Source organism: Acanthisitta chloris, unplaced genomic scaffold (genome assembly GCF_000695815.1).
Source record: "Acanthisitta chloris isolate BGI_N310 unplaced genomic scaffold, ASM69581v1 scaffold602, whole genome shotgun sequence".
Classification (NCBI taxonomy): Eukaryota; Metazoa; Chordata; class Aves; order Passeriformes; family Acanthisittidae; genus Acanthisitta; species Acanthisitta chloris.
This window is the reverse complement of record NW_008661931.1, coordinates 26,813-52,381: the sequence shown is the minus strand read 5'-3', so window position 1 is coordinate 52,381 and position 25,569 is coordinate 26,813. Positions and strand designations below refer to the sequence as shown.

The window sequence follows — 25,569 nt, the reverse complement described above, 5'->3', positions numbered from 1 at the left end:
GAGCGAGGGGAGGCGGCAATTATAGAGCAGAAGGTGGAAAGAAGGGGAGGGGGGAGAGGCGCGAGCGATGCCGAGTTCCCACCCCCAGCCCGAGCCCGACCCCGGCTGGGGCGCGGCCAGGTGCAGCACGGGCAGGTGCTGGGCTTCCCAGAGCCCTCGGTCTTCTGGGTTTGCTACCTGTTAGCTCGTTTTTCTATCCCAAGTGTTCCTCATTCGCTTCCTTATAAATGATTTAGAAGGTGCCTACTCCGTAGTACAGCTCGGAATGCAAGTACCCCCCACACACACACCCGCGCCGCGTATTGAGATGTGTGGATTAGTGATTCATCGGGGAAATATTTAAATCGAAGCGTTCCAGCATTTGTCTGGCTTAGTATAAACCTTGATTAAAAGCATTGTAGTATGTGTGTATATTTTTACCATATGCATAGACACTGCAATGGTACATGGAATTGCAGAATCTATATTCATATAGAAGTATGAGTTACCCTATGATATACCCTACTGAATTTACAATTCAGGCTATGACTCACGAAGTTTGTAAGTCCCAAGAATTTAAGAGGTGAATGAAAATATTCATTACAACATGCCTGGTCATCTATATAAAATTACAAATCAAATCACCAAAGAAGAAAGAAGTGAAGAAACAGGTACAGGTGATACAGATATGTGCATCCTTGCTTAATGAAGGTAGGAGCCCCTTCTAGGGCAGGAGAAGGCAGTAAGTCTCAGGGAGGTGGCTGTGACTAACTCTGTAAAGCAGGACCTTCTGTGGTTGAGTAGAACTCCCAGTCTTGCAGACTCTTGTCCAAATTCATAGTGCACAGGTATCTTTCCACTGAAACTGCAGAAGTGTGTCAGCTTTAAAGAAACTCTTTAAGTCCTGTTGTTTTCTATAGAGAAGGTTCAAAAGCATTCCTGGGTTTAAAAAGCATCCCCCAGATTCCTAGATCCTGTCATCTGCAGTTACTCTGCTGCATCACCAGCTGTGTGTAATGGCCAACGAGTCAAGAAGAGTAGCTTGCAAGATTACAGTTCCTCTGAAGCAAAAAGATGTGCAGCTCATCGACGCTAGATGTGATAGTTTGTACCTTTTCATTCCCTAATTGAGGTATTTAACTAAATAGTGACATCCGGAAGACAAGGAAGAAGATGGATCAGTCTGTCTGCAATGCCCTTGAAGGCTTGTGGTAAATGTAGAGAGGTAAATCAACCTAATCCGTGACTGCTTGCTGGCTCATGTATTTCAGGCTAGGACAAGGTACAGCCTGTCAGAGGAAGAGTCTGGCTCCCTTTCTTTTCTTTTTTTTTTTTTCTTTTTCCATCTTCCGCGATTTTTCATGTAATTTCCAAAGTCCATGAGCACCATCCTGTGGCTGCAGCTAGTGAGAGTACCTGGACTCACAGTACAAGGTCTTGAGGATCCCACTGATGGCTGAATAGATTCTGTAAATTCTCTATAGCCTTCAAATGACTTTACACTTTAATTTTTAATCACCTCTTTGCATCAGAATTTAAATTAATACTTTAAGTTTATGCAAAGCATGTACTTTCAAGGGTAACTCAGCTGATTTTATTAATGTCAGTTTATTTTCCTGATTTACAATGCTATTTTTACACTGTTTGACCTCTTTTTAGAGTGAATCACACTTATTACCATTGAGTTTACTCAGCTTTCTCTGGAAAGCACCATAGATCTCCTTGCATAATTCTAAGGAAGAATTTATGTTGTTCACATGTTGAAGGTAAAAGTTCAAGGTAAAGCTTCCTTGAAAGAGTTTATATAATGTGCACATCTGGAAATACAGTAAGATCACCATATACTTAATCTTAATGCAGAAGCAATTTACCAGTATTTCTTTCTTGTTGTTCATTAACAACAAACAAACAAACACAAAATAAAAAACACAAACCAACAAAACAAAACACATACCAAAAACCCCAAACAAACCCTGAGTTTTAAAAATAAATTTAATGAATGTGAATTAGCCCCATAAATTTACCTTCCACTATTTTGAATAGGCCAAGCCTCAGAGATTTCCAAGAAACAAAAGCAATTTACAGCCACCACATTTTAAATGTATTCACATCAGCAAGTTCTGGACCATCTTTTGCTTGGCTTGTATAGAGTCCACAAAATTTCTATAAATAGGATTACATGGCAATGATATTGAAAATGCAGCTGGAAACAATTCCACTAATCCAACACAAGAACAAAATCAGTGCAAGCTCCTGCCCTTAAAGTGAGCTGGGCGGAATACTTAATGGTATGATTGAAACAAATAATGAGTCACCAACAGAGTATTTGTGGGACCTGAACAGAAACCAAAATAATGGATGTTCTTGGTGGCTGTGGGGCAGAATTGCAATGTAAATATCAATCCTTAGCTTTTTTTTTTAACATCTTCTGCTCTTTAGGATATGCTTCTCTGACTTTTTTGATACGGTTATGAATACAACATACACCATTTTTCATAAAATGTGGGAAATTACAATATCAAGTTTGTGGGATATTTTCAAGTGGCAAATAATTAAAAACTACTCAGTTCTTGTATTGTTTTATTAAAATGATGTTTTTTAAAGGTGACTAGTGTTTTTAACACCCAAAATAAAATATATTACAAAGAGATGTACATTTTTAAATGCCCTTTCTCCCCCAGTATCCAAAAACTCCAGTCGCACTCAAAGATTTTGACTGTGGAACATCTAATTGAATGACTCAAACTAGTTCTTAGGCCTAACAACAATTCAATTTTTTTGTATTTCTTTTTATTTTTTGCCTATTAGAAGAGCTAAAGAACACAAAGACAAAATTAATACTTGAGGTGAAGCATAACTGACTTTTGCTTTACATTTTGTAAATATTATTAAATAGAACGGTGCATACAATGCTCTTTGAAAGGTGGTTTGCCAAGATCAGTCTGTCAACACTTGCAATAATTAGGTCATCTATGAAGTCATGCACTGTGAGAGCAGAGAAGGACTTAGGACTGTATTCTGGCCAAATTCAAAATAGAGAAAAAATTTTAATTGTGATACACTTTCTCTAACATATTAGACATGCTTGCTTTTTGAATTTTCTTGTCTTCATTAGTTAAGACAATTTCACAGTTATTTCTCTGTGATATGAATATGCAGCAAAATCACTTCTAAAAAGGGTAGCTGTTTTTGGGGAAATACTTTTTTCTAGTGGCTTTCTCTGTGCTACAACTATTTCTCTGATATCAACCCCACAAATGTGGCTTTTTACATCTCTAGTTTTAGGCAGGAACTGTCAGAGTAGTCCAGCTTTGCTTCATTATTGATTGCCATGTCTGATGAGTCATTTTCATTTCCCTGATACTTTTTGGGTTTCAGTGCTCTCAGCACTTCAGTGAGCTGCTAGGCTTATTCTTCTGACACTTATTACGTATAATGAGGTAAGTGAAAGGGATCCATAAGAAACCAAATTGATGCCATGCCTATTGAAGTGCAACTGCTCATGTTTAGGGTTGGTCCTGCTCCTCCAAACATGTAGGAAAGGGAGCAAACCTGAGCAAAGGGAGAATAGGGAAATGGAAAAAAAAATCAGTTATTACTCAGTCATGTATTTTTCTGTTCTTTTTTCAGTATGAGGATTCCAGAAGGTAACAGGAAGAATGACAAGTTTAGTGTTTCTAAAAGTTAAGTTTTCATTCTGCAGTCAAATCAGATCTCTTTAGATTTGTGAGGTGAGATTGATCTATCCTGTGTTTATACTTAACCATCTGAGCTGGTTTCTGAGCCCCTTTCTGGCCAGTGCTGAGGAACAAACATAGCTGTATGAGCCTGATGACATGGCCAGGAGCTACTTTCCTCCTTCTTAGCCTCTGACAAGTGCAGCTTATCCAGATACATTCAGGAAAGGATTTCAGCCACATGTTTAAGTCCATGAGCAGCAGAGAGGCTGAGTTCAGCTTGTTGAGATACTGCCCTGGCTGCTAGTTTTTGCACCAACAGCCTCCTCACAGCTGCAGTGAAAGGGCAGTGCACCAGAGAGGTGATATTATCCGCTCTGATGTGCATATGTGTTCAAAGGGCAGGAGCCCCTCTTTACTCACTGGACAGGGAGCACTCGTGCTCATTCTCCCTCAGGCTGCAAGAAGGAGTTCCCTGGTCTGATGCTGCGCAATCTTCTGGACCCATGTGCATGGGACAGGATCACAGAATCATTGCAAGGCACCTCTGGAGAATATCTAGCCCAACCCCACCCTGTTCAAGGAGGGTCAGCTAGAGCAGGATGGCCAGGGCCATGTCAAATTGAGTTATGAGTATCTCCAAGAATGAAGACTCCACAGCCTCTCCGGGTGACCTACTCCAGTGTCTGACAGCTCTTGCAATGCAGAAAAAAATTACTAAAACACAAACGTTTTCTTGTGTTTGGATGGAATTTAATGTGCTTCAATTTTTATCCATTGTCTTTCACCCTTTTTTTTGTACAATTAGAAGAGCCTGGCTCCCTCTTAATTCCCTCCCATCAGATATTTATCCATATAGATTAGATCTCCCTGAGCCTTCTCTTTATAGAAGATGCTTCAAGTCCTTAATTATCTTCATGGCCCTTCACTGGCCTCACTCCAGTACTTGACCCAGTATCCAGATGCAGCCTGGCCAGGATTGAGTAGAGGAGAAGGATCACTTCCCTGAACCTGCTGACCGTGCTCTTCCCCATGCAGGCTGTGAGGCTTTTTGCTCTCTTTCCTGCAAGGGTACATTGCTGGCTCATTAGCAGCCTCGTGTCATGACCCCCAGGGCTTTTTGGGCAAAGTCAGTCAGACACCAGTGTCTACTAGTGTCTGAGATTATTCCTCCCTAAGGGCAGGAGCTTTCATGTCCCTTTGCTGAACTTCTTGAGGTTCCTATTTTGTCATGTCTCCAGCCTGCTGAGGGTGCTCTGAACCTCTTACATGTAAGTCTCTCCTCCCAGGTTTTTTTCTATCTGCAAACTTGTTCAAGGCACTCTCTCCACCACTGAGAAGTCCAATAGTGAACGGGTCAAATAGTATTGGCTCTGGTATCAACACCTGGGGTACATCTCTAGTCACTCACCTCCAGTTGGACATGGTGCTGATCACAACCTGTTGAACCCAGAAATTCAATCAGTTTTCAATTCACATCACTGTCCACTTCTCTAGCCCAGTGTGTCTATGAGGAATTTACAGGAACAAGCTCCCATTTGCTCCCAGACTGCATGCTGAGAATTTATCAACCATCCCAAGAGAGTGCTGGATTCGGTGGGCAGGTCCCAGGACACTGTCAGAATGGAAGCAGGGTGCCCAGAGAAAAGAGGGAGGACCAGACTTTGTGCTGCTTGGATCTAACAGCAGCTGGAAATAGGTAGGCACAAATACAGCATCAGTACAGCAAAAGTTTTCACTGGATTACACTGCAGTACAGATTAAGTTGCAGCCCACCAATGGTACAATGTAACACACTGAGGGAAGGGTTCCCCCATTTTTTATTGAATAAGCAGAAAACCTCCAGATTCTGGCTGTCTTTGCAAGAAACAATTTTCTTTGGAATGAAATCCAGGCTGAAATGAGAATTTAAACCCAGTAAGAGCTGGAAGCAATACCACAGTGGTCTCTGTAATAAATATCATGAGTAATTAATACAAGAGATGTCTGGAACAAGGAAGAATTCCTTTCCATTCAACATGTGTCTTAAGTTATTACCTAAAAGAAGCAGAGCTTCTTGTCTCTCTCCTACTGAGCTTCTGCTTTGAGCTCCTACCCTATAAACTCTTGAACACTGTAATTCCACACCTCTGGTGTGCCTCAATCTACTTTAAGCACTTTTCTAGTACATGTTTGGCATGAGAAACAAGATTTATTAAATGCTGTCCAATAACCTATTTTTCCATCTTGTAGATTGAATAAAAACTGTGAATTTTCAGTTTTTCTAATTAGCAATTTTTGGAAAAGCATGTCTGTTCATTAGACTTTGAAAAATAATTAGTTTTGTCTCCTAGAAAAAAATCACACAACTACACATAGCATTTTTTGCTACTGAAGAAACATCCAAATAAAACTCTCCTTTAAGATAGTACTTTATATTGCTCACAAATTTATCTTAGCTGTTTGCTTTGTTCAGTTTTGAACAGCCTGGTTCTCTTTGCTGCTTTTGTGCTAAGGGATTTGAAGTGGATGACAATTTAGAGGTGAGTACTTCATGCCCCTACACATTTTTAAGAACTAGAATTGGAATTTTCAGAATTACTTAGTTTTCCAGTATTTGTTTAAGCATATGTTAAACATATAAAGTTAGCTTTCCATGAAAATTTATGAAAGAGACATGGTACTGTGATTTGTATTTGCCAAAGAGCTATTACAGTAAAATATGATAGCCTGTGTTTCTGAGTAATTTTATACAAAATGTGAATGGAGAAAATCAAGAGAAATATTAATATTTTTATTTACTGCAAACAGTTCAATAAAATTACCCCCACTCAAATACTCTCTGAATCAATTCAATATGCCTTCCATATTCATATTTCAGGGGCATTTGACTGTCAGTAATTTTCCCAATAAATACTGATCCTAAAAATCTGTATGCTGGAAATATCACTTTATCGGTTTCGAGAAGAAGAATTTACAGCAGTTTTCAACATTTTTTTCAGGTGTGAAGCAATAACAGAGGAGGGCAGTCTTGTACAAAAATCTCTCCTCTGTATTTACAAACTTCTATCTTTCTAGCTTCCAAGGGCCCAAATTCAAGTATTATGTCTGCTAAAACACAACACTTTGATCTACATTGTAAGAGTCAAGAAATTACTAGCTGCAAAAACCTGATATTGCTCCACTTCTGTGCAGAAGAGTTCCACTCAGCCAAAGCCAACTCACACGAAGCTCCTCCATGGAGGAAAAGGTGCTGCCATGGGATGGACTGCAGTGCTGCTCAGGGCTACTGCTAAAGGCATAGGGGGGTACCTACACTGCAGGAGTATGTGTGCCTTGTCAGTGAGCTGGCCCCGAGGCTGAGATGGCTATTTGACTAGACAAGAATTGTGATAGAGAAGAAAGAGACTGATTTGGCTCTGTTCTGCATCTGTTGCAGAATTAGCTCTGTGTTGCATATACACCCAGGAAGTACTTGGATACTTCCCATTGAACCTGATTTAAGCACCTTAAATATAAAGCCAAAAAGAACAGGAAATGACACAGGAGGAAAACAGGTTTATATACTATCCTCAAACAAATAGCCAGCAGTAATTATGCTCCGAAGTGATTGATTTGATGACTTAAAGAATTATAGGGTATTGTGACAAAGAATGAGAATGCGGAAAAAAGGAGAGGCAATAGTCTACAACCACAAGAGGCAGATAACATCTCAAAAGCTTTTGGGTTAGTCTTTTTTTTCCCCTCTCATTCTCAACACTCAGATACAGTATTTTATGCTGTTGTAAAAGTTTTTGCAGCATCTGGATCTTGCCCTGAACATCACCTCAACCCATGTTCTTCACAAAACCCAGGCAAAAATAGGGCATTTGGCAACATTCCATCCATGACACTACACCATTTTCTAGTATTTGTTTATTGAACTGTAGTGACCAACTTCTCATCTCAGACTTCTTGACCAGGTACTGGAATCTACATGCCTGCACATTTTTGCTGTTTCCTTAGACTATCACTTCTTGGACCCTATTGTAATCTTTACTTTACTGGTTGCATCCTTCATAATTGCTGGTTTAAATGTTCTTGTAATATTTGCACTGGCCACAGTAATGTTCTTTTTCTTACAGTGCACAGAAAAAGAATTGTCTGTGGCCCATTTAGATTAACACAGTGCTTAAGGTCAGACAGATTACAACAGGGCTCTGATGAGAATTATGCCTTGAAGAGCATCATGTTTCTTACAGCATAATCTTCAGAGATAATGGTGGAGTACTAGATGTTCTTCACTGTCTTACGCAATCAAAATCTCTGTACCAAGGTTTGTAGTCCTGGAAGAATAGCCAAAACATCTACTTAGGGCATTTCACAATGTTGTTGTTGGTAATAAGAGTAGCTAATCATAAGTCTATTATTGTTATTATTATCCAGCACATGGAAATGAGTTACTGCTGTTTGGCACATAAGCTTTCAAATAGCAAGCTTTGACTTGGAGAATTAGTCCTTAAAATCTGGAAGCTCTGAATGCTTCTGCACTGAGAAGTGAGTGTGTGAGTCCTTGTAGTAACAGACCGTATGCTAATATTGCTTCTACATATGCTGGTTCGTTAGAGCCTGTGTAACAGACTCAGTATACACACAGTTAGACAGCAGTTCAACTACATCAAGATGCATCACAATCTTATTTTATCCTGTTCAGCTCTTTTTTTCCCAAAGCCAGCCAAAGGAATAACTTGCCTTCCTGTTTCCCATATAATACAGGTAACTTTCCAGGGGGGAGTCAGACCGGTTTTTGACTGATATTTGTCTTTGCAAAGTCTGGCAAGCTGAATAGGAGGAGAGTGGAGTTTTGATGATGAGCCTTCCTCAGTAAGATAATTCTGCATTGGACCTAAAATACACAAACCGTAGGAGTCTACAATAAGGATTTGAATTTGTGCAATGATAAAAGCAATTTTATTGGGATTTGACTGTGTTTCATTCAAATCAAGTGCAAAACTTGCAGCTAGGGAAGAGGGAGAATGGGATCAGCTTATATCAGAGAGAGCTATAAGAGTTCAGATTGTAATTTTGCTTCTACTCTTACAGTCAGGTGGTATTTTTGTACTGTTTGTGGAATTATTCCTGATCTTTAAGTGGGTAAATAAAACTGAAGTTCACCATAAATGTTTGTAATCACTAATGTCATTTGCCTAACTGCACTCTCCAAGAATTTACTACATTATTTATTAAACTCACATTAATTTTCTTCACTTGCTTAGTGAGTGCGTAAGATTTATAGGGCCTTCAATATATGATTAATGTCAGTAACAAAATTAGAACTATTAATGGACGTAGAATTAAACATCTGAACTCTTCAGTCTTTTTGCAAGAGCAAAACCCATGTTTTGCAGTTGTCATAGTTCAAAGGATGTTAGCCTGTCATATTTGCTTACAAATTCCCACTGATTGTACTAAAAATACTGTATGAACTGTAGCAAAACTCATTATTTAGCTAGGAAGTGATTCCTTTGAAAAGCCTGTGGGCTTCCCAATTCATGCTTTTAGCAAAGCAAGACAAAAGAGCAAGACAACCCGAGCCCTGAGCTGAACATGCTGCTGAGGATGTTTTGTATGACCAACTCCTCTGCAAACCACAGACTGTTTCTGTGGCTTTGCTGCGTAAACACGGCCCTGGCTGTGTGGCGTGGGGCGATTGCGCAAGGCAGTGTGTGTTTGGCCTCCACATCCTCCCACACGCTCGCAGAGCTGTTCGACAGCACCCAGGGACCAGGGCCTGATCCAGCCCTCAGCAAGCTCAGCTGGCAGCCTGTGAAGTTTGCCACTGAGCCTTGCTGCAGACGGAGCCTCCATCCAGGAGAAGATGGGAGGAAGTGGAGGTTGGGAGGAAGCAAAGCTTGGAGAGGAGCTGGAAGAAGACTGTGGAGCCGAGGAGCTCGCAGGTTGACTGCACATGATGGGTACCTAGCATACTGGTGACAAGGGTTTGCCAAAACTGAACATACAAGGTTGCAAATAACACATTTATGGCTACAGAAGGTGAAAAATACATAAACAGAAATATTTTTCCACAGCTATGGAACCTGTGGGTTGCAGTCAATACACAGGGCTACTGTCTTTCGCCTTAAGGAGTGTGTGCCTTGCTTCCTCTCTGAAGGTTTGTACTGCAGGCTGCAAACTGGACAAGGTCTTAAGAGACCAAGTTTCAGTTCTGCTCCTCTGCAGGGTTTCTGGATGGTCTTAGATATCCATGTCACCCATGTAGCTTTTACTCCTGTGCAGTGGATCTAGGAGCTCATCTGGTGACACTTGGAGAATGGTCAGTGTGGGAGTGGTGGATCCTAAGGATGTGCTGTAAAACCATGAAGAACACAAACATGAAGAGGGATAAGCCAGCTAGTAAGACCACAGACACAACATGTTAGGTAACTAGTAGTGAAATCTTCAGTGCTTATAGCCCTCTAAACACCCATGTGTGTGTAAACAGGTATTTTGAAATGGATTTTTCTTTTATGTTAGCTCCTAAGTTCTCTATAAATTTCACTTTGAATTTTTCATTTGGTTTTGGACACTGCCTCTGCCCCCTTCTGCCACAGGGGGTGAGCAGAAGCTCCCCTTGTACTAAGGGCTGAGATGTCAAACACTAAGATATGTGTCTGACTGTTGTGCAAGGGACATAGTTGAGGGAGCCATCACTGAAGTGTATGGGCAGTGTGTAAATACCTCAGGACGCCCAAGAGCTACAATACCTGTCATATTGCAAGCAGCGCAAAAAAACTTAGTTTTATGTGGAAATACTCAGCTGCTGCTGCCTCCATTTGCATTTGCTGTGATTGCAGTAGCTGCTACTCCTTATGATTCCATTTCCCTAATGGGAGTAGTAGCTGCCTTGCTGTGACTCCTTGGGTGAAATTAGTACTTTTCAGGACAACTTAAAAACAGTAATACCCAAAAAGCAGGAGAGTCTGCTAAAACATGCAGAAAGTAATTATAAGTAATCATTTATATGCATAAATTACAGATCAGCTGACACATGGCTCTGACCCCTTTGATTTGCAATAGGCAATTCAGAAACAAAGTGAACTTTGGGTCATAGGCCACTTTGCATCTTGACTAAAAGCATAAGAGGAAAAGAAAAGGAGACACATTTCTTGGGACATTTAATAATAGCACATCATCACAGTCAGTTCTGCATGACACAATTGTGCAGCAACTTGTTGAAGAATTGGCTGGATAGCTAGGATGCTCTTTTCCATCAACAGTGCTAATTGAATATAGAGCTGGGAAAAACCAAAAAAATTACCAGCAGGGAGTCAATTGAATTAGCTGATGTTAAGTGGTGGTTATTAAGGATGTCATTCAGTTCTTCACACAGAAGTGTCTAATGCAATTTGAAGTATCCTACAGGATTTAAGAGATTCTCTGGGACTTAGTCTCTAGATGTGATTTTCAGGGGTCATGGGCTTCCCTGAAGGTCTTCTCTGCTTCATAAGAATGTCTCAAATACCCTAAAAGCATCTTCGATGGCACTTGACATTTACGTGCATGCAACAGAACCAGGCCCCTGGTGTCTGAGTTCAGATTCCAGTTAGATAAGTAGAGGTAGATGCCATCACCCTGCTGTGATGTTTTTTCAGACCATCTGTAGTTCTGGGAAAAGAGCACAGCATTAACCTGCATGCCAAAGGTCATCTTTGCAATCACAACCCCATTGTGAGGAGTTAATCATGATAACTAGTGGGAAAAGGTATCATCAAAGAGCCTTTAACATGTAGACAATTTGATCATAACCAAAGTTTTTACTCCTGTATTACATGACTTCCTGAAGTTCTGCACATTAAGACAGCACTGTCTGTTTTTTTGCAAAAAACCCAGTAATCGGTGAGAGTTATGATAAATGTTTTTTGTGCCTTCATTTTCCAAATTACAGTTTCTGAACCAGAAGAGATTTTTTTCTTTCCCTGACTATGTAGGAGATGACGTCAAGGAGATTTATATTTAAATGGTCTCTGAAATGAAGTGCTGATGCTGCTAAAGAAAGGTGAATCAATAACCCCCAGAAAATAATTTCTTAGGAGCATGAACAGTACAATCATGTACAGTGGGTAATGAAACAGAATTTTAAAAGGGCAACACACATTTTATGATGAAAAACAAATATTTAAGAGGGTAACTCATCATCCATTTGTAAATGCATCTTTTAAGCGTATTTTGTAATAGACGATTTGCCTGATTGAGTGTTATAGTAAATGAAATATTGCATTTTTTAATATTCAACAGGATCTTGTTTATTCTGGCAAAACAAACAAGGCACACGCACTTCCCAACTGCAGTAACAAACAAAAGGATGCAGTAAGTTATCTTCAAAAAGCAGTTGAGCTAAAAATGCTTATAAAACAAAACAGGCAACAGGACAATGTGGCATTATGATCTTAAATACTTTCATGTTTCTTCCTTTCCAAGTTAACCCATAAAAGCTAGTACATTCCCTCTGCAATTTTCTACATGACTCTTAAGAAAATCTCATCAGGTTTCTAGAAATACTTTGCTGGCAAAGCAAGGCTGTTAGGGCACTTGGGGAACAGAAATTAAATGGATTCCTGATCCTGCAAACTACTAAGTACTTCTGAGTGAAATCACTTAATATTTCCCAGGCTTTGCTTACCATCACGCTTAATTAAACTTTTGCTAATAAACACGAAGATCTCAGTTTAACCCTGTTGCTGGACTCCACTGACAAAGCAGTTGTTCAGTCAAGCCTGCCAGTGTGTTAATTTTCAGTTGACACATGCAATGTTTGTGTGTGTATATAAATATTTTATAAATAGAAGATATGAAAAAAGTTTTTATTACTTCATAATGTAAATGAAAAATGTTTTTTTAAAGAACATGTTTTGGTTTGGGCTGTGAAATATTTCACAAACATATATCTTTACTATGTTCTTATGTTGTAAATTTAATGCTTGAATGTTCTTACATGCAAAAGCATTAATTACAACTTTGTTTTTATTGAGAAGACAGGGTTAAGAACATAAGTTGTAAATTTAGTCATAAAACGACATGTTTTTCTCCTCTATGATGCTGTTAAGAACTTATTATGGGATATTATGGGACTGTCCCATTCCTGGAAATGTTCAAGGTTAGGCTGGATGAAGCACTGAGGAATCTGATCTGGTGGAAGTTTCCCTACCCATGGCAGGGGGCTTGGAACTGAATGATCTTTAAAGTGCCTTCCAACCCAAGACATTCTATGATTCTGTGACAGAACCTTTCCATACTGCACCGCATCACTGCACTTGCCTGATGGATGCTCTTCTGAGGTCTACATTCATTTTGCTTCTGCCTTAAAACCATCAAGAATTTTAATACAGGCTAACTGGATTTTTTTTTTAAAGAGATTTATACATACTATGTATTTTCCAGCTACAGTCTAGTAATAGGCATCATATTGTGGGTTTGCCCAGGGAGGCTCAGAGAAGGTTTGCCTGAGATATGCAGGAAAGAACAACTATTCCCAGATTCTGCTTGGGTACAAACTGAACAGTATGACTTCTGTTCATCGCATGCTCAGCTGGAAACATAAGAGGGACAAAGAAGCATTTCCTCATCAGATATATGGATAATTTTTATTTTTTTTTCCTTATTAAAACAAACTATAAAGCCTGAAGAGGAAAACATAGAGTGTATATATTAATATCTCCGGTCAGTTACAGTTAGCAGTGAAGACATGAGTTTATGTGGTTCTAAGCCCAGCTAGAGTTGGGATGCTGTACTCCAGCCAGAATGTGCTGGAGGGAAACCTCTGGTAGCTGATCCAGAGGACCAAAAGAAAACACTACTCCTGGGAGGTCTCTCATCTGTTCTCTCCATCATCAGAGAAAGTCCATGAAAACTATGGCCCATACTGTGTTCTGAATCTTATGCAGCTTTGTCAAGAATAGATATCATGGTATTTTATATCACAAATTATTTTTATTCTATCATTATGGTAACTTTGTCTTATATTGTCCTCTTACCTCAAGGCTTCGTTTATATGTATGTCATGTTTGATAGTAAAGCAGCAGCCAGTTCACCCATTTTCCTGAAGTCTTAAGCTTGATAAATAAGCACCGCGAATTTATGAAAAGCTAGTGATGATGATCATGATAAAGAAGCACTCAAAACCATCATAGTAAAAGTACAAAGAAAGTAGGGCCATCAAGATCTCCCAGAATCAATTTTTGAGCTAGAAGCAGAAAGTAGGACCATTACTAACTATGGAGATATATATATATCTCCATAAATCACTGAGAAAGTAGGACCATTACTAACTATGGATATATATATATATATCTCCATAAATCACTACTAGAAGCAAAACAATCTGGTGGGCTGTCTTTTAGATCACTGTTCCCCAGCTTGGCCTGCTTGGGTGTGTGTAGCAGCAGTAGCAGCAGGAGCAGTGGGAGCATTTCCCAGCAGAGGAGGTGTTCAGTTCACAGAATCACAGAATCTACAGAGTTGGAAGAGACCCTTCAGGATCCTCTAGTCCAACCCTTGGCCCTGCCCAGGACATGCCTGAGAAGGACACCATGTGCCTGAGTTGAGAAGGCATGATGTAAATGACTGTTTGACATGGTCAATATGCCACTAGCTCTCTATGTACCACACAGATCATTTTATAGATGTCTCTGGGTAGAAGCACCTTAGGAATAGAAGCAAGCAGTTGCATCTAAAAAGAGAAACTTCCTCTGCAAATCAACTGCAAATTCTGAAAAGAAATGATGAATATTATTTGACAGGGCCATAGAAAAGCCAGTAGGCAACTGTTGTAGAGAGATCTCTGTTGGCATAGCATGGGAAACCTAAGTGTGCATTGCAGCATTTCTATATAAGAGGCATCACAGCGATTTGTGCTACCTAGAGTACAGTGTCTGCTTCAAATGTGAGCTCTTGAAGCTAAACATTTGATTTAAGTGTGTGCTCATAAAACTTGAATTTCAACAGTATAGGAAATTCACAGCCCCCATGGCCAATATGAGAATGGATAGTGAACTGCAAAACAGCAGCCATTTTTCTGGGGGGCATTCAGTTTGACAATTACAGCTATTCCCTTCTGAATATTTCTGAATTTTCCTGAGGAACTGCAAGTACAAAGACTGAGTAACTATACTTGAAACGCTGTCTTTATAGTATAAATTAATTCTGTCATTAATTGCATCATCGAGTCCTGTGACACCCTTTGACATTCTTAAATTCTCTCTTGCATTAATGGCTCCTTAAAAAAATTAATGTATAAATATTTATTTATGCAGAAGTTTGTAGAGAAATCTAATGGTTTAAAATCACTCAGACTCCCTGGAACATTAATTATATTTTTATGTACACTGTGTGTATACAAAGGGAATTATTGCATTGGCAGTTAGTATTTCTGTTTTTATAAGTAACACATATAAATGATAAATACAAGCCACATTACTCACCAGAGAAAGACAAATTTATAAAGAGTGATTTATGGAAACTTTTAATGACAGTTTTATTGTAAAATGTTAGAAGTTCTCTCACTTTTTTTGAAGAGTGGTGTGGTCTAGCTGTACTTATACATGTGACATACATATGCTTTTTCACATCCATGAATGGTCTAGTTCTAATTATACACTGGGGAGAAAATACTCATAATTGCTACAATTGATTTCTTGATCCGTCATGCATTAGGCAAATACTTTTTCAAAACATATTGGCTCAGTTTTTCCTGTCTCTAAAATCAGGATAATACTTATTTAGCAGAACTAACATTAAAAACTATGAAATTATTAGAGTATTACCCCGTAATTTGATCATTCTCTCTCCAACCATAGGGAAAAAGAAATTTCCATGCATCATAGCTGTCAGTGCAGATGAAGAAAGAAGTCAGTTGATTCTTCTTCTTAATCCTCAGAATTCTCTTTGATGTTAGTACATCAAATCAGTACAGGGACTGTTCCCTAGTCCTAAGGCCAAGAGGCACAGCAAAGCCTGCACCCCTGTGCCCAAATTCTGATCTCATGCTGTTCTCTGAACTGCACTCTGACAGTTTTCACGGAGACCTAAGGGGACACGCTGACCATTAAACCAGTAGTTGTGGGACAGAATTTAACACATCCCTAGCATTCTGTAGTTATTAGTGAGGATATAACCAGAAAAAAGATACATACCAAGAGAAACAGTTGTCCTGCATTACTTCTTCCTCCCAAACCTCTTCCTGAAGGTAATCTCATAGAAGAGAGTATAGTAGGACAGGCCTACTGGTACTTCAGATACTGCTATGACACCACTGTGTCTTTTTGATTCTGAAAATTTTATTTTCAGGTTTTATGGAGACCCAAAATGCAGACAATCAAATTCTGATACACCAGAAGTGTTTTATTGCATCATTTAATGAATGAAATGCCTTCCATGTGATAGCTGTGTTCAATACTGCATATATTGTATTTGATCTTGATAAGTAAATAAAAAATGTATCTTGTAGGAAATAAAAGAAAAATATGAGAAATATCGCACTGAATTAATGCTCCCATTATCTTAACTGCTACTTGAATTTGATTAAGTATATATATTGCTTGAAGATGTTCCATAAACGATTTGCACATGTACATGGGCAGGGGAGTGGCACTAATCTGTGTTATTAAGGCTTAAAGTTTAATTAGAGGATCTCACAAGATCTACAGTAACCCAAAATGCCATCACATAGGAGAACAAGTCTTACAAAAATGCCTCTCTTTTTAAATGAAGCCGTTACTGCTGATGCCAGGGGGATGGTTTCTTTCTGGGTTCTTGCTTCAGTCCACACTGTGATATTCAAGCATCTCTTGAAATGCCTCATTCTGTGAATAATTTTACGTGTCCCCTGGCACTCTGCAGGAAACAAGGTGCTCTGTTATATTCAAAGTCCTGTGCCCTCTGAAGTGCATGAGTTTGACACTGGCTCCTGTGGGATGTGCTGGAGCATATGCAGCACTGTGTGCAGAGACAAACTGCTGTCTAATTGGAAAGGATACATTTCATAGCTGAATTGTTTACTTTGCATCCTTTTTTTTTCCAAAATACAAAATTTCATTGACAAGATAATTTGAATACCTTTGTCACATTGAAGAGGGAAAGAATTAATTACATTCCAGATTGCCAATCAAGTTGAGAACACAATATGGAAATCTCCATTAACAGCAGGCAAGTCGTGGTGCTCGAATTGTGATAGAGACTAATGTATTTTGCAAATCAAAATGCCATCTCCAATCTGCAACATAATGAAATGCACAGATTTCGCCCTGCCCCCATTCCCACTCTTTTTGCTCCAGTCTAAAGTGCACTCTGTAATGCATTATTAAGCCAAATTCTGACCCAGTTTCTTAATTATCTGTAAGCTACAGAGAACTTGTAGCAGAATATTAACTAAGGCAAGAGATGTAATACAGAAGAATCCACGATGGCATTAGAGAGAATCATTAGCATTTTGCTACGAAAATCCTTCACATTTTAATATTTAACTTAGCCTAACATGCAGAATTTATATTTTGAAGGGGTACAAAGGATATACCATCCAAGCCATCAAATCAATCCAGAAAAAAAAAAAAAAGAAAGAAGAAAAGAAAAAAAAAGAAAAAATGTATTTGGAAAAGCATTCCTGGATTCACAGAAACAAAAAACCTTGTAGCATACTGAAACATTTCTGAAACAGGATTTTTTCCAGCTGTTCTGAGTGGGTACCACTGACAGTTGTTACAGTCACATATAACAGTATGTGCTCAAACATTTATTTTAGATGAACTGTAGAATATGACCTGCTATGGTCTATACATGTGTACCAAAATCTTTGGGGGTACAATTGGGATAAACAACTGTCAAAGCTGATGACAGTTTGGACAAATCCTCCAAACACTCTTGTGCCAGGTTAGTATCAAGTTAGCAGCTGCAGTTTTATACCTTGGTGTACTGCTGCATATTAGTGGCATGGTGAAAAATGAACCACAGCTTTACTGTGTCAGACACAAGGAACACAGGGACTTCCACCTTCAAAGATCCAGGCAGATGTGATTTTGAAGACTTGCTCTGTCTCTGATGTAAAAGTGTTTGAGTGAGTGAAAAACATACTGCAAAAACAATTTATTTAGTGAGAACAATTTTTAATACAAAACATATTTCAAAATTATCTGAGGAAAAATACTTTCCCCACCCCATAACTGAAGGATCTGTGGTATGTGCATATAGAAAGTCAAGCTTTAATTGTATAATTTAGACAGCAGAGAAAGTCTGCAATATATATTTATAATTTTGTGGAGAAGGATGTATTTATTCAGTTCAAAGACAAAAGAAAACCCATGCAGTTCCCTTACCACTGAGCTGAGCAATCACCTAATTCTGCAGAATATGGAATTTGTACATACATTATTTAAAAATTTTGTTTCATTAATTTGTTAATTATGCAATCCTACTATTGGAAAAAGAGTGAGAGTCAGTTAAATACAATGTTTTATTAGTAATAGTGTCAAATGCAACTCGTGCAGCAAGTTGTTCTTCACAAAACATCACATCATTGGAAAGTGCTAACAAACTTGGTGTACATTCAAGTACATTGCTTCAATTTGAAGTGTACTTTCGCTATTGGAGCATTTGGATGTACCATTCCTAATGCTAACACTGTGAACTTCCCACTGCAACCCACCAAACATGAGTCTTCTTCTGGAAATAAAGGGGTCCAAAATTTCTCCAAAGTGATGAACAGCAAGGCTGTTCCTTTACAGATACGGAAAAAAACCTCAAAATCAGTATTTTATGCTTGAGCACCTAAACCAGTGCATAGGCATTGAAACCAGAAGACCAATTTTCAAAGGCAGATTTTGTAAAGTACCACATATTCTTCCATTTTCTTTCTAGACTAACCCACGTATTCAGTCAGGCCCAAACATTCCTATCAGAGAATCCTCTACAGAGCACAGACACCTTTTCCTCATGCATTTGCAGTGCATTTGTGTTTGACTGCAATCAAGCCAGCATTTAGTCAGCTGTCCCTTGGCCCAAGGAGAGAGCAACTGTGACTGCACGTGCTCCAGGGACAAAGCTGGACACGGGGATGCTGCTTACCAATAGAAAAATGACATGCAAACCATCTGTGACATCCTGATGCCACAGTGTTTGGCTCTTTCACCTCCTGAAGTGCTTTGATCCAGTGGTGGACTGTGAGGAAATATGCAAGGCCTCAGGCTGAAACCATTCTGACCAAGGCAGACATGGCTGGAGGAGACAACCTAAAGGCCTTAACCTTGTCTCCATTGGGTAAAGAAAAGTCTGTAGTGAAAATATGCTGGTATTTATTGTTCACATCTTAGCATAATCACCAGTGCTATTATTGTTCAATGCAAGAGAGCCCCCTCCCCCAAAAGCAAAATCATCTATTTAGACACAGCAATGTTCTGCCACGTTGTGTCATGCCACTCCATGGTCTTTGTATTTCTCCCACAAAAATGTCCAGTAAGAGTTTTTTTGCCTTCTCAGGCCTCCATTTCTTCCATCACTTCCATCACAATTGTTCGAGGGCCAGTCAGGATGAGGTTGCTTACTGTCCTGTAATCCACGTGGAGAACATTCAGGCCATTGACAGACACAACAAATTGGCAAACCTGAGGAGAAAGCAAGCAGCAAAACAATACATTCACTACAAAGTTATCTTAGTCATAAGTCATCATAAGTTATCTTGAGTCTGTAAGAAAGAAGATATGCAGTATCACTAAAAATTTTCATCTTTTATTTTACATGGACAAGCTGGATTAATGGGTCAAGGCCAATTGTATGAGGTTTGACAAGGTCAAGGGCTGGGTCTTGCACTTGGGTCACAACAACCCCATGAAATCCTTCAGGCCTGGGTAAGAGTGGCTGGAAAGCTGCCTGGTGGAGAAGAACCCAGGGAAACATGAGCCAGCAGTGTGCCCAGGTGGCCAAGAAGGCCAACGGCATCCTGGCCTGTATCAGAAACAGTGTGGCCAGCAGGACTAGGGCAGTGATGGTCTGTCTGTACTCAGCACTGGTGAGGCTGCACCTCAAATCCTGTATTCAGATTTGGGCCCCAGCTACAAGAAGGAGGTGCTGGAGTGAGTCCAGAGAAGAGCAATGGAGCTGGTGAAGGGTCTGGAGCACAAGCCTTATGAGGAGCAGCTGAGGCAGCTGTGGTTGTTTAGCCTGGAGTAAAGGAGGCTGAGGGGAGACCTGATTGCTCTCTACAACTACCTCAAAGCAGGCTGTAGCGAGGTAGGGCTCAGTCTCTTCTCCCAGGTAACAAGTCACAGGACCAGAGGAAATGGCCTCAAGTTGCACAGAGGAGGTTTAGATTGGATATTTTTCACAGAAAGGGTGGTCACACATTCGAACAGGCTGCCCAGGGAAGTGGTGGAATCACCACCTCTGGAAGTGCTAAAAAAAAGAGTGGGTGTGGCACTTTGGAGCACTGTTTAGTGATGAACATGGCAGTGTTAGGCTAATGGTTGGACTTGATGGGCTTAGACCAACCAGTCTTTTTCAACCATAACAATTCTATGAGTCTATGATATTTTACCCTTCCTGTTTAGGCAGAAACACAACACAGAAACGGATGCAGGAGAGGTAGAAAGCAGCTCTGGTGTACTCCAATGCTAGCTCTAAAGCAGTTTTTTCTCACATGGCAAGTCATTTAACTTTTTTGCATCAGCTACCTTCCCTCTCAAGTGAAATATGTGGAGAAACTCAATACACATATGTGCAAAATGGACAGAATCAATGTTCCATTAAAGGAAAATTATAGAGGAAGCAAACCCAATCCTAAAATCTAACATTTCATGAAAAATGCCACTGAACATTTTAATCTCTTCTTCTTAAGAGCCTCTGCACAAGAAGAGCAGCAGTAGCTGCCCCTGAAGGGAGGGCAGACCTCTCTCTTGCACCTCACCCCTTACCCTCAGAACTTCTCTGCAGAGCTGTAAAATCCTGGAAGTCAGCATTACTAGTAGCCTAAATGTTCATCAAAGTATGGCATTTAGCAATACCACTGAGCCAACCTCTGTGGCAATATGGATGTAACTTTCCTATGTATGCAATATTTCAGCTGCAGGTAGCACTGGGAAAATGGTTCAGTTTTTTGCATGCAGACAAACCCTTCTGAATTTTAAGGATTTTTGTTGAAAAGGTAACCCATCATCCTCTGCAGTATGCCCCAATTAGTATTTGAGTGGTATGTCTATTTAGTTTAAAATGCAAATTATTGCAGTATCTGTAGGTCTCAGCTTCCAGTGGTATTTCCTAATGCTTTCTATGGCTTTCCAAGATTGTATCAAGTTTTACTGAATTATAGCTGTGGCTCCAGAATAATATTTGGGTTGATTTAAAACAGACCTGCAGTAACAACATTGTCTCTTCTGGCTTAATGCAGTTTTTGGAAGTTGAATGGCTTATGTTTGTTTTACTGCTGCATAATTCTTGAGTTACTGGAATCCCATTGCATGGGACTCATGTTTGGCCAGGGACAAGCATGCAAGTGTGCGATGGATAAATCTGCATGCTGGATCATGTCAGGAACACTCAGGGGCCTCTGGGGAATGTCCCTGGCAGAGGAACAGACTTTCCAGACCAGACAGCCACCCATACCATGGCTGCAATGGTGTAACTGTGGATGGTACAGGCATGACAGTAGTGAACAGCAATCCGAATGCCAAAGAGCAAATTTCTTATGCAAGAGACAAGAGTTGACAGGTCTGTGTTCTCAGTGTGTTTGTTTTATTGCATGCCCTTGGCAATACTATTAACAAGCAATGTGTATGGGCTGAGAACAGTCCCCTTCATGTCATCCTTTGCACTGGATTGAAATGGCTCAATAGTTTCTCCATTTCCAGTGGAGAGGATTCGAAGCAAGAAGTCCACCCAAGCCAGATGAGAAGAGAAATGAGGAGGGGAGGACAATGCACAGTCCTGTCCTAAAGTTGCATTAGAAGACCCATGAGGATGGTAATAAAGAGCCTGTCACCCTGTGGGAAGTAAGCTATCTCCATTGCAATTACTTGACCAGTGCCCCTAAGGTCTGAGTCTCTGCAAGTTTCAGATCTGTCTCTCTAAGGAATAAAGAAATGTGGAGCCATATGCCATGTCCTCGAGTCCCCACAAGGGGAAAGAGGCTTGCACAGTTCTGAGTCCTTTGTTATGCTGAGTGTTCCTTGATTTACCCAGTTTTCTTCTCCCCATCCTAATTTCCCATCCAGCACTGCATCCAGCAAGGGGAAATAAAATGCAGCACTCCTTCATGCATTCTGCCCATCATCAATCCTGCCCCCCCAAAAGCCCATATTGTGCATTGGTGGAGTTAGAAAAGGAACAAGGGCCAGTGAGTACCCACCAACCAGCCCTGACTGAGTATATCAACCCACATATTGTGACCTTGGGAATTGTTCTAAAGAGACTGGTTTACAAAATCATAATGATTTAATGTTACATTTATAAAAAGACAATTCCAAAAGCTGTAAGTGCTCAGCTCATAGCTACAGCTGTTAATGGTTTTGAAACTATAAACATGTAAAATATTTCTGTTGGTTTCCACACATCAGTAACTATAATAGATGATAAACTACAGTTTAAAGATCCTCAAAGAACCTTTTATTGCTCATTTCCTCATAGCTCTCCAAGGAGCTTGACAGGAGATAAGCATCCCTTTTTATCCTTTAGACTTCAAGAAGTGACACAGCCCAGAATAAATTCCGACCATTTTGTTGGTCAGGATGTAGAGATCTAAAAACCACAGAACTAATAACAGTTAAATAAAGTAACACTGAAATGAAAAAAACTCCCTTAAATGATTTCAAACATCTAAGTGTTACAGCAATAAACATTTATTGTTGAGTATTTTCAATTTTCCACCTTGGGAAACAGCAGCACACAGGAGCAGGGATAGCAGGAAAGACTGTTTTTCTGTGGGGTTTCCCTGGCATATACAGAAGGTTTAACCAAATCCATGTGTTCCCATAAAAAGGGAAACTTCAACCATGGGCTTACATTTGAACAGAAAGGATCTGGAAACCTGTCGTTTAAGGAAGTTAGCACAGATTTGTCATGTCATCTATCACTGGACTGAAGATGACAAGAAGAGGAGAGAATAATTAGTTACCGTAACATTTACTGGCCAAAATCAGGATTGTGCTGTACTTGGAGCTGCACAACCCTTCCTCCCCCTCGCTGTAATTGCTCTTTCCTCCACGGCAAACTTTGGCTGCCTGCCCCTCCTCAGTCTTGCCAACTGCCCTGCAGATGTACATCCACACCCCTTGACTTTCCTGCTGGGAGAACTGCCCAACGACCAAACCAAAGCCCCACTCCCTCCGAGGGAGCTGCCTGCACCAGGGCTGGACAGCTGACCCCACACTGGTCAGGAGCTGTGATGAGCATGACTGCAGGATGCTTCTAAGAGATGTTGGGGACTGGCTGCAGGCATGTGTGTGGAATTACACAACCACATTAAAGCTGATGATTAAATCAAAACATTGCATACCTGTCACTAATTCTTAGTTAGTTCTGCTATGGAATGACCTTAATATTTATGAATGCTACAGGAATGTTCTTTGAGGATAGGCAGGCAGCCTACATCCTTGGATATTTAGATGTTGTTTGTGCTGTAGGCTTTAGTTACCTCTCCCTGTGGAGCCAGACCTTACTTGCTGGACCTTTTTGAATTTAATATATTTTTACATCTTTTAAAATTTTTATTTCTTTTTCTACGCACACTACCTTTTTGAATATATTTTTACATCTTTTAAAATTTGTATTTCTTTTTCTACGCACACCCTTTCTTAGAAGGGTGCTACCTGTTTAGAAGGGTATGAAGAGCTGGAAATTCTGCCTGGCTTAAGTGATGATTGCAAAGTTCTTTGGGACAGCTCTAAAAAAGCATCTGAATTTACAGATGCAAGTGAGCCCAACTGTTCATCACTGGTCAATATATTTTTACATCTTTTAAAATTTGTATTTCTTTTTCTACGCACACCCTTTCTTAGAAGGGTGCTACCTGTTTAGAAGGGTATGAAGAGCTGGAAATTCTGCCTGGCTTAAGTGATGATTGCAAAGTTCTTTGGGACAGCTCTAAAAAAGCATCTGAATTTACAGATGCAAGTGAGCCCAACTGTTCATCACTGGTCACAAAGCAAGTAACAGCCATGCATAGTCAACAGATAGTCAAAACAGTAGGATAAGACTGTGATTACATGGTCACCTCTAATTTGACATAAACTTTTAAAAAGAAGCTTCAGATGAAGACGAACACAACTGGCAGGAGGCAGCAAGGCTGGAGGTGGCAAATGTGTGCACCCCTCTAACGGCTGGGAGTGAAGGCTCTAATTCTCCACGGATTCATCACTTACATTTCAGTGACAGGATCAGTGCCTGGAATCCACTCTGCCTTTTTTTTTTGCTGTTAACTTCTCTTTAAGAAAGAGACTATAAACACTACTACAAATGCAGATCAAGTAGGTACCAAAGAAATCAATGTTACCAAATACAATGTCGGCTTGAAATTCTTGAGTACAAAGACAGATTAATCAATGATACAGTAAAGACAGTGGCAAAAATACTGGTTTTCAGCAGTACTGACATTTTACCCAACTATCCAGGTGTTAATGGGACCATTCAGGGTCTAAGATTGCAAAGCAGAAAGTCTCTACCAGCACACTTGAGTTTTCTCCTCCAGCAGCACCAAGGTCAAGCAACTGGAAAGAGTTCATGTGCTGTTTGGCACTGAGAGCTGCTCTGGCATCAGCAGTTAACAGCACAAAGAGATGCTGAAAACACTGCCACCAATTAATTTCCATTGAAGGTGTGAATATTACTGTACACGTGGCAACTGTATGAAGGATAATATTAAAAAATGCTGGACAGGGAGTATGAGATCCAACCTTGCACTAATCTTTCACTCTGGAGCAGCCAGGATTTCACTCCTGGACTCTGTGTAGATCTGAAACAGATTTCTAGCAGCTGGCAGCTCAAACCAGGGCCAGGTCCTACTGCAAAGCACATCCCTCTGAGACCAAGGTAGTTCATTGCACAGAAACAAGGAATTGTTGGGAAAGCTGTGTCTGAATCAAAGCTGGCTCAGTCATCCACTATGAGACAGACTGGATTTAACCCTTCGCTCTGTTCATGATTTATATGCACACTGATTTACACACAGCTATCAGATAGTTTAGGACACACTTCCTTGACAATTATTTCTTCTTATCATCTGTTGCAATGCCAAAATGACACAGATAAGTTTTACTTTAAGTGAAACCATTCCCAAAATACACAGAGAAATGTATTAGTTTCATTTTGGTCTTTTTTTAAACCTTATGAGCATCAAATAGAAATGATGAATTCAGGCAACTGTAGAAGTTATTTTCAACCTTGAAAAGTTCTTCAGCAATTTCCCTAAGAACTAAAATAAAAGCTTTGAAGCACAACTTCTTTCAGGGCTGCCTGAAGAAAAGTGTATTTTGACAATTTTACAGAATAAAATTAATACCAAATTTGACAATGTAACTATTTCAAAAAGGAAAGTATAGCCCAATGTTAACCTTTTTGCTTTTCTTCTTGCTAATGAAAATTAAAATGAAATCCATTACAGAGACAGCCTTCTTACATTTCTGTTATACAGATACCCTCAATAATATAAATAAGTGCCTTTTTCATGGCCTACTAAGGATCAGCTGGCCAGTTTGAGTAGCTCAAACTTGTAACTGCTTCATTATGGTATTCTGAAACTCACTATGATCTTCCAGAGGAAAGTTCTCCACACATGGTTAGCAAACCCATCTGTTTTCTATGTGTAGTCTGCATGAGAGACCTGCAAGATCCTGATTTCTGTTCAGTCTCAGGCCATGCTGTCAGTAAGATCCCTTCCTTATGAGCACCCACAAAATCAGGGCTGGAGGATTAACATCTTGCAATT

At 39.8% G+C, this 25,569-nt stretch overlaps 1 protein-coding gene across 1 annotated transcript in view; it reads right to left on the bottom strand.

Moving 5' to 3' along the window:
- Positions 1 to 18,860: 18,860 nt before the first annotated feature.
- The window catches only part of LOC103798126 (DEP domain-containing mTOR-interacting protein), a gene marked incomplete at its 5' end in the record, with an annotated part of 23,234 nt that continues 16,525 nt past the window's right edge, over positions 18,861 to 25,569 (bottom strand). The window contains one exon of the mRNA XM_009070370.1: positions 18,861 to 19,261. Coding sequence (XP_009068618.1) covers positions 19,133 to 19,261 — 129 coding nt within the window. The remainder of the gene's footprint in view (positions 19,262 to 25,569) is intronic.